Below are 9,559 nucleotides of genomic sequence, written 5' to 3'. Positions count from 1 at the left end.
GCCCCTACGTCATGGGAAACCAGAACCGGCAATCGGTGCATTTTCCATACGACACCTTTTTTTTTTCCCCACGCGAGAGATCAAGGTCACGTCTCCTCGGGGAAATGTGGACTTGCTTCTAAAGCCTGAGCGCGGACTGTGATTATTAAAATGTATATATTGTACAACATAAAAACCAGTCTGTAACAAAAATGCATCCATCAGTTGTGCTGTCAGAGTATCAATAAGCCAATCATTGAGTGTAAATAAGACAGGTCTACGGGCTTCTGCACCGTGGCACTTTCAGCTAAATGCTACCGTGTCTTACTTTAGCATGCTAGCATGCTAACATTTGCCTTTTAGCGATAGCATCAACTGAGACGACGGGGGGTGTCGTTGGTGTCGCAGGTATTTGGTCCTAAACGTAGATCAAGGGACAAATTTAAAGTTTGTAAAAAGTTACGGGATCAGTGCGTTTTTTGCAATCGAGGGACACAAAAACAGTCGCCATCAAGTTTCAAGGTAATCCATTTCAAACCTCGCGGTGGCGCTAGAGGGCTAGAGAAGAAACGGGGGAAACTAATTAAGATCAACGTTCTGGCACTCTGCCTCCTTCAGGATAAGTACAGCAGCCCCCCCCCCCCCCCCCCCGGCTGGCATTTAAACCAACTGGGACAGGTGCCGCAAATCACGGCAACCGACGTCAGAGGTCAACCTGAGAGCGAACACAAGCAGGAAAAGTCAGGGGGATCATCGAAAGTCATGAAGATTCATTCCTCTCGAGAGTCCGGTACAAAACGTCCTCTCAATCCATCTGATAATTGTTGAGGCATTTCAGTCTGGACCAGAGCGGCGGACGGACGGACGGACGGACGGACACACACACACACACACACACACACACACACACACACACCGGCGCTCCAAGATACAAATCAACAAATCTGTTTGTCCGATCTGCTTGTCCTGCAGAGAGGATGAAGTAACAAGAATGGCAGAAATATGTCCCAGGTCATTTTTAGTTTATATATATATATATATATATATATATATATATATATATATATATATATATATATATATATTATATATATAAAAAAATAGTGGCATCAGTATCAGGCTTTTATCTAAAATATTTAAGATATGAAACTAAGAGAGGCAGGCATAACTTGAAAACCCAGAAACGGCAAGTATTTTGCCATTTGTGTGCACTACATTTAATCAAAAATGTGCAGCATAGGACAGGAATTATTTTTACTAATCACATTACAATAACTAAATGTTTACATTTGGCTGATTCATAAATGACACTGTGTTTGTCTCATAAAAGGAAAACAATTAAAGGTACACCCTGCTCGGCGGCGTGGCGTGACCCGCCACATTCTCACCGCGGAGCAAAAAAGGGGCCGGAGGTGAATTCTAACATCGACCTGGAACTAAAAGAGGAGCAGCGGACGTAGGGAGGCTTCTCAGAAAGAGAAGCGCGCCGAAAGCACCACCTCTGTGAAGAAAAAAAAAAAAAAAAAAACAGGTCTGACTCTGCTCTCACGGTGTTGAACGTGAAAAACATTCATTACACAACGTACACGCATACCTTCGCATGACTTAGAAAGCCTAAGCCGGCAGACCCGACTGCTGTTTGAAAGGTGCGCTGACTCGGTGCGTCTGGATTTATGGGTTAGCAAAAACAAAAAAAGAGAGCGAGAGAGAGAGAGAGAGAGAGAGAGAGAGAGAGAGAGAGAGAGAGAGAGAGAGAGAGAGAGAGAGAGAGAGAGAGAGAGAGCGTATTGACGCTGCACCCTGTCGCCTCAGAACTGCCAATTTAGTGTGAATCACTGTGCCTCCAGTGTTTCTGTTTGTGCGTTTCACAAAAGGGAAGGTCAAAGTACAGTCAGAAGAGAAATGATCCCGTCTCTCTTCTGTCGACTCAATCCACGAAGCGGTCGCAGAAAAAACGGAAACGCGGCTCATTTGAAAATGTCCAAACGCGAATGCAAAGCAGCAGATCAGACCGTGTGGGTGAGAGGACTGTGGATTGCCTGCCGTGTAAACAGGAGATAAGAGGAGCGAGGAGCTGCAAATAAAGTCTCATCATTAACTTCTTCACAGATAGCTGGGATTGTTTTCCAAACAATGGAGAAAAGAGGGGGGGGGGGGGCCGGCATCACGGTCCTTATCGGAGGAGGTGGTCAACAACAAACAAACAAAAAAGAAGAGTGGAAGTAATTAATCTGCATATCTTATCGCAACAACGATTCCATATCTGTCCTACAACCTTTACGGCAAGACGAGATACAGCAATCGGAGCGCGTGGTTCTCCTCAACTTTTTACGGTCCTTTGCTGTATATATATATATATATATATATATATATATATATATATATATATATATATTAAAAAACGGTCTCCGAGAGAACGAGCAGGAGAAGAAACACGGAAGGTTGTGCGGCGTTCCCCCCCGGCATTCTTCTCGCTCTTTCTTATCGTAATGAGCAGATTAATCATTAACTCCAGCGCTATGTGCTCCCACTGCCTATGTAGGCCATAGGATAAGACAGGTTTAGAGTGTGTGTGTGTGTGTGTGTGTGTGTGTGTGTGTGTGTGTGTGTGGTGTGAAATATAAAAGAAAGAAAAGATTGAATGTGACATGTTCTAGCTGGAGTAAGAGCGGAGTGGACAGAATAACAGGAACACGTGACAATGTGATGCAATTCACAACAACGGGGCGCAAAATAAATACTGATAGAACAGATAAATACTGTAGCAAACTGCAGTACAGCAGTACTTCAGTACTGTGCCAAGTACAAGCTTTGTGTACTCTGCTTTATCCCCGTCATGCTACTTTATGCTTCTGCTCCACTACATTTTTACTATTGTACTTTTCACTGCACTGCATGTATTTGAAAGCATAATAACACAGAAGTACACAGTAATATGTACTTCTACATTAGTAAACGATCTGAGTACACGTTGCAGGTGTTCCCGCTGCTCTATGTTGACCATGTTGGACAGTATTTATCTATCATGGTTGACAAATAACGCTGGTGGGGCCAGTAGTGCAGCGTGACACAGTGATCGCGTGGCTTCCTGGTATCGCAGGTACAAAATCTGCAGGTGAAAAAGATCCGGTTAGTCCCGTCCCCCCCCCCCCCCGTCCCCCACGTGCTGCGTGAATGTGCTATTGTCCCACTGAAAACAATGAGCGCATCCACAGTTGAATAGCATGGCAGACAACGTGACGAAGCGCTTCGGGACATGTTTTTTGGGGGGGGGGGGGGGGGGGGGGGGGGGCAGGCTATAGTCCCAAACTTCTTATTAATTTTGGGCACCGGGACGGCGCGCAGTGCGCATGCCTCGGTGTGTTTGACCCGCCTTGTCAAAATCTGCTCAGCGCACGGAGAGAGCTAAAGAGTGAAAAATAAACTCGCGTGATTAACGGCGAAATGATTTTGATGCTCGTGCCCTGGGCCGAGTGCTCGCACCCCCGCACCCCCCCCCCCCCTTAATTTTCCCCACTCTAGTTCAGACCGGTCGACAGACAGACCACCAGACCAGTGTGTGTGTGTCTATATACTGGTGCCACTCTATCGGATGTGGAGTCACACACACACACGCACACGTGTAGCAGCTCTCCATTCACTCGTTTAGTTTGACCAGCGTCAACAACGTCTCCAGCACGCGGAGACGACAATGTAGCCACTTGTGGCGAAATACGACATTTACAGGCTGCGTGTCCTCGTCGAGAGCTGCGCGAGCACAAGTTTAAACTGCGTGACTGCGAGCCGCCGCCGCAGCAGCAGCAGCAGCAGCAGACTTAAAACACACACGAGCATTTCTGTTTTAAACGCCGTGTTCACACTCACCAGAAAGGCCCCGTTCCTCCTCCTCCTCAAAAAACGCCGCACGCAGACACGCTCACCACAAAGAAATGCGCGAGCAAAGTGGCTAAACAAGGTAGAAACCCCGTCGAGGGAGGGAGGAGGGAGGGGGGGGGAGACACAGGGGCAGCGGTTGTATTTTTTTTTTGCCAGACAAAATGTACTTACCAACGAATAGGACACCGCAAAAAAGGGGGAAATGTGCCGTTCCTCTCCGCCTCCACGCCTCTATCGCTGCCTGTGTGTATTTTTTTCCCAGAACCGCTCTCCGTGGGGTCGCGTCGAAAATGTCACAGATTCCAGCAGTGGCTGTCGTCGTTCTCTCTCTCTCTCTCTCTCTCTCTCTCTCTCCCCCCCCTCCCTCCTTCCCTTCAACCAACCACTACCACCAGGAATGGAATGGAATGGTTGTCCCTCGACTCACGCGACCATGTTGCCCTGAACGTCGCCTACTGCTGCTGCTGCTCTCATCGGGCGTTTAGGGATCGAGCCGCCGTCTCAACGCTGCTCTCGGGATGACAGCTAAAGGGATGAAGGAGGAGGAGGAGGAGTGTGGGGGGGGGGTTTAGCGTGAGACAGGGAAGGAGAGCGCGAGAGAGAGGGGAGGGGTAGTGGTCAATCTGTTGAGGGCATGGACACTATGTAGGGGGGGTAATACGCTTAATACCATTAACGTGTTAAGGGATGTCCCTAAATGAACATCAGCATTTAGGTCAAATCGTATTATTATTATTATTCAGAATATATTGAAGTATGACCATCGTCTTCTTTTATAATACAGAATAATAATCATAATTTCCAATGGCCCACTCTGTCGTTTGACCAGACCTCTCTCTCTCTCTCTCTCTCTCTCTCCTCTCCTCTCTCTCTCTCTCTCTCTCTCTCGCGCGCGCCATTATTCTTCACGCCTCGGTGCCAAACGCGGTGTGCGTGTGAGCGTCGCGATCACTGGCTCGACGGTAATGTTTAATCCGTCAAGAATATCGCCAGCTATTATTGCTGTGGCCACGTGCGTAGAGGCATACGTGTGTTACGTAACCGGCCCAGCCAGTCAACAACGGAGGGAGGGAGAGAAGAAAGGGAGAGAAGGGGGGGGGGGGGGGTTCGTTTGGAGGGTAATTAAACTAGACTCGAGTGTGGGATTTAACCGGAGAACATCTAAAGTATACATTTAGCCGTTTATTGTACTGATTTGTCTATTTCTGTCACTGTTAGATAATGCCTCGTTTGAATATTATGAATATAATATTTCAGTGATACAACACATTGTCTTTATGTCCCTATTTATTTGTATTTTATAAAATACCGTCTTTTTGTCCAGCTTGTCCAGACCAACCGTTCCTCTCTATGTGCTGAAGGTTTGTTCACACATCATTCATTCCTGATTCAGCAATTAATAATATTAGCAACAATTATTGTTTATCGTGACCGCTGACAGCATTTTCTCATGTATGGAGTGAGATGTCCAACATTCCCTCAGTTAATCAAACAAAACCTTTGACTCTAATATGTCAACAAAATAAAACCGACTTCAACCAAAATACTGAAAAAAAGAACATGTTAAAAAACAAGAACTTACCGTTTTCACCTGCGGCGTCTCCACTCAAAGCAGCGGTGGGCCGTCGGGGGCCGGCTGAGCCTAGACAGAGTCACAAAGTTTTAGAATTCAATCGTCATCATAAATACACTATTCTCATGTTCTCATTGCACAGCTTCCTGTGTTCCTCAGCTGTGTTCTGCAGCGCTGCTCGTTTTAAGGAGAGCTTTTATACGATCAGATTCTGCCCCTATGTGTGTCTAGGTGAGAAGGGAGGCCCGATGTCCTCCGGAGATTCTCTGCAGTTTAAGTAAACGAGGGACGTTATCGTTGATTGTCATCGTCTTCAACCAATCGGATCTTCAGTTTGACAGTTTGTACAGTTAATAACTACGTGCCGCACCAGAGGATCTCCACCTTCTGTCACAGCAGCAGCACCTTGTCGACATCTCGTCGCGGTCACTAAACAAACAGTTTCACCAGGTTTACGGGACGTTGGTCCTCTTTGTTTCTTGGAGTCTTCTCACACCGTGACCTGAACCTGAACCTGTTACAAGTCTGTGTTAATATAATAAAACAAGTGGATCGGAGAAAAAAAAAAAAAAAAAGACAAATATTGCATGTTTTTTGCAGCAGGTCGCTGCAATGTTCTCACCGACGGTCAAATGTACTTTTTTTTTTTTTTTTTGGAGTTACACAACGAGCCTATGGATTGGCAAACAGTATGTAAAAGCCATTAATTAGGTAAACTGCAGCTTAGCTTTTGTCCCACAGGATAATGAGCACATTCTGTATTAGTCTCGTGTTCGGGCAAGCCCGGTTGGGCGCGGTGTTTACCACATATTCCCAATGCACTCCCACCGCTCAAACAAAACCTCTATTCTGAGCTCGTCAGGTCGATGAAATCAACACAACTTGCTTTGTGGCATTCTCGAGAATTGACGTGACATGTGGCGTGTTTTTACAGGTGTTCCTACGTGAATCCTTGTACTCTACATGTTAGAAGTTGTGTAAAATGTGTCACACGTTACATTACGGTCATGTAGCAGATGCTTTTATCCAAAGCGACTTACAATTCAGTATCTATCTACACACCGTAGACGCAGCTACGGGAGACATTTTGAGGTTAAGTGTCTTGCTCAAGGACACATTGACATGAGACCTAGCGGAGCAGGAGCCTGGGATCGAACCTCCGACCCTCCGATTGAAAGGCGGCCCTGCTCTCCACTTAGCCAAGGTCACCCCAATATTCTGGGAATCTACACTTTACACAACCCACAGCGCCGCGACAGCTAGAGAGTCCCTACTCGAAAAGGTTACCGTAGCGTGGAATGACCTTGTGTGGAAATCACAATGTGGGTCATCGCGTGTAAAACGGCATTTCATAAGTGATGATTCATACGGTGTGCAGGCATGTGTGGTTTTCAGACATTTATGCAAAATGTTTATTGATTTCCCATGTGAGAAAACCATCGGAAACACCGACTTATGGATGTACATTCCTGTCAAAGTCGTGCGCTTTGTCCAGGCGTCCATCGAGCACCTGTCTCTTTAGTTGCCCATGAATGTAATCTGCAGGAGACAGGCTTGTATCACATGTCCTCGCATCTTGTTTACATTCTGCCCAGATATTCTAAATCTGTCCCGATACATCAGCAAGATTCCAGTCCAGTCAGTTATTTAACTTACATGTGATTTTGTGCATTCTATTGGCCTGATGCTCACGAGTACGTCAAGCCTCTCAAACGGACCTTTTGCACGATCCAGTGAATAAATGCACCAAATATTTGCTGCCATCTTGTGGCAAAACAGGATTGTAGCCGTGACACTGACTGCTTTCCATTTTTTTTTTTTGGGTTAGCGCTTCATCTACTGTAAAATTTAAATGGCACAAACCCGACAGAAGGCTTGAGTCCTTGCGACCGTGAAGAGGCCGACGGCAGAATCTCCCTGCGTGCCCTACAGGCAGCTGACCAACAGATCCGATCTGCATTGATCAAGGCCTGTGATAGCGGCATACTTGTTCTTTTTGTTTGTTGAGACGTTCCAGGATGCGGGCGTAGAAGAACTGTGGATTGAATTTGGTCACGGTCAGTCCATCAGCCGGTGACCTGTTTATGGCGTGGGTGGAGCATATAGGCCATGACAAATCCCGTGGCGTCCTTTTGTTTCACACCCTCATGTCTCATTGTCTTCCAGAAGCTCAGTCAACGCCCACCAGGTACAGATGTCGCAGATCTCGGCGCGATCGAGGAGTTGGTCTTAACAATGCGCGACGAGAACGGCGCCACCGCCGCCCGCCGCCGGGGTCGACGAGGCGAGACTTGACCCCGTTTGCTCGGAAGCGTGGCCAAGCAACGGTGTGTCAAATGCACACAAGCACTTCCGCCAATTGCTCAGAGCTGTCAACAACTGACCAAATGTGGGCGTATCTATTCTATCATATACAGTCAGGTCCATAAGTATTTGGACTGTGAGACGACTTTTCTCATTTTGCTTATTTACACAACCCCAATGGATTTGAAAGTCATCGGTCAATGTGTGGTTGAAGTGTAGACCTTCAGCTTTAATTCAACGGATAAAACAAACAAAAAAAAAATCACAATGACCGTTTAGGAATTACAGCCACTTCTACACAGTCATCCCCAATTTCTCAAAAAGTAATTGGACAATTGTCTGACAAACGGTTTCATCCTATTGTCTGCATTCATTTCATGACAAATGATGCCGACAATAGGATTCAAAATGTTATGTTCGCAGTTGGTAGTTGGTCCTCGGAACTCTCAGCATGGGGACCAAAAAGGTGTCAATGCAAGTGAAGGAGAACATTGTTAGGTTAAACACATTGGTGCACCGTGGTGAAGAAAAACCCCTTCAGAACATCTGCTGAAGTCAAGAACACTCTGGAGGAGGTAGGCGTTCCATCGTTAAAGCCTACGGTCAAGAGACGCCTTCATGAATGTCAACACAGAAGGTTTACAACAAGGTGAACATCACTGGTGCCACTGAAGAACAGGAAGACCTCATTAGACTTCAACAGAACACATCTGAACCAGCTTCAGAACAAGACGCTCTGGACAGATGAAACCAAGATGAACTTGTACCAGAATGATGAGAAGAGGAGAAACGTGTGGAGGAGGAAAGGAGCGGCTCATGATCCGAAGCGTTCCACATCATCTGTCTAACTTGGAGGCAGTGCGTTGGATGGGCATGTATGGCTGCCACTGGGACAGGGTCACTGCTGTTCACTGGTGATGTCACAGCTGATAGAAGCAGCAGGATGAGTTCTGAGGTGTTCAGGGCTCAACATATCTCTTCAGATTAAGACTAATGATACTGATTGTATGGCGCCTCACAGTGCAGATGGATAATGACCCAAAAGATAATGTATGAACACAAGAGCTTCTTAGGGCAAAGGAATGGCATATCCTTCAATGGCCAGGTCAGTCACCTGACCTCAACCTAAGAAAGACCCACACACAAGCAGCAGCTGCAGTAGAAGGTCTGGCAACGCATCTCAAGGGAGGAAACTCACCGGTTTTTTGGTGATGTTTATGGAGCCAGACTTCAGGCAATCATTCACTGCAAAGGACTTTCCTCCAAGTATTACAAATAATGATTATATTCACATTTATGTTAGTTTGTCCAATTACTTTTGAGCCTCTGAAAATGTGGGTGGCTATGCAAAAATGGCTGTAATTCCTAAACATTACATTACATTACATTACAGTCATTTAGCAGACGCTTTTATCCAAAGCGACTTACAATAAACGGTCATTGTGATTTTTTTTTTTTAGTTTTAGACATTGAATTAAAGTCTTATTTTTTTATGGATTTATGGATATACATTCCTGTCCAAGTCGTGCACTTTGTGCACCCAACCCCAGGCGTCCATCGAGCACCTGTCTCTATAGTTGCCCATGAATGTAATCTGCAGGAGACAGGCTTTAATCACATGTCCTTGCATCTTGTTTACACTCTGCCCAGATATTCTAAATATGTCCCGATACATCAGCAAGATTTGGGCCATAATTCTGCCCCCTTTTGTCCTCCATATCCACACTCAACGCCCAGTCAGTTATTTAACTTACATGCGATTGGTGCATTCTAATCGCCTGATGCTCACGAGAAGGTCAAGCCTCTCATAATGGACCTTTTGCACGA

At 46.1% G+C, this 9,559-nt stretch overlaps 1 protein-coding gene across 1 annotated transcript in view; it reads right to left on the bottom strand.

The window, feature by feature from the left end:
* Positions 1–4,329, bottom strand: part of slc20a2 (solute carrier family 20 member 2) — a 19,572-nt gene extending 15,243 nt beyond the window's left edge. Inside the window, 1 exon segment of the mRNA XM_068703551.1 lies at positions 4,283–4,329. Within this exon segment, the coding sequence (XP_068559652.1) occupies positions 4,283–4,329 (47 nt within the window).
* Between the last annotated feature and the right edge of the window lie 5,230 nt (positions 4,330–9,559).

Source organism: Cebidichthys violaceus, unplaced genomic scaffold, assembly GCF_023349555.1.
Source record: "Cebidichthys violaceus isolate CVI_PGR_0920_01 unplaced genomic scaffold, fCebVio1.0.p SCAF_9, whole genome shotgun sequence".
Taxonomy (NCBI): domain Eukaryota; kingdom Metazoa; phylum Chordata; class Actinopteri; order Perciformes; family Stichaeidae; genus Cebidichthys; species Cebidichthys violaceus.
This window is presented reverse-complemented; position numbering and strand designations above follow the sequence as displayed.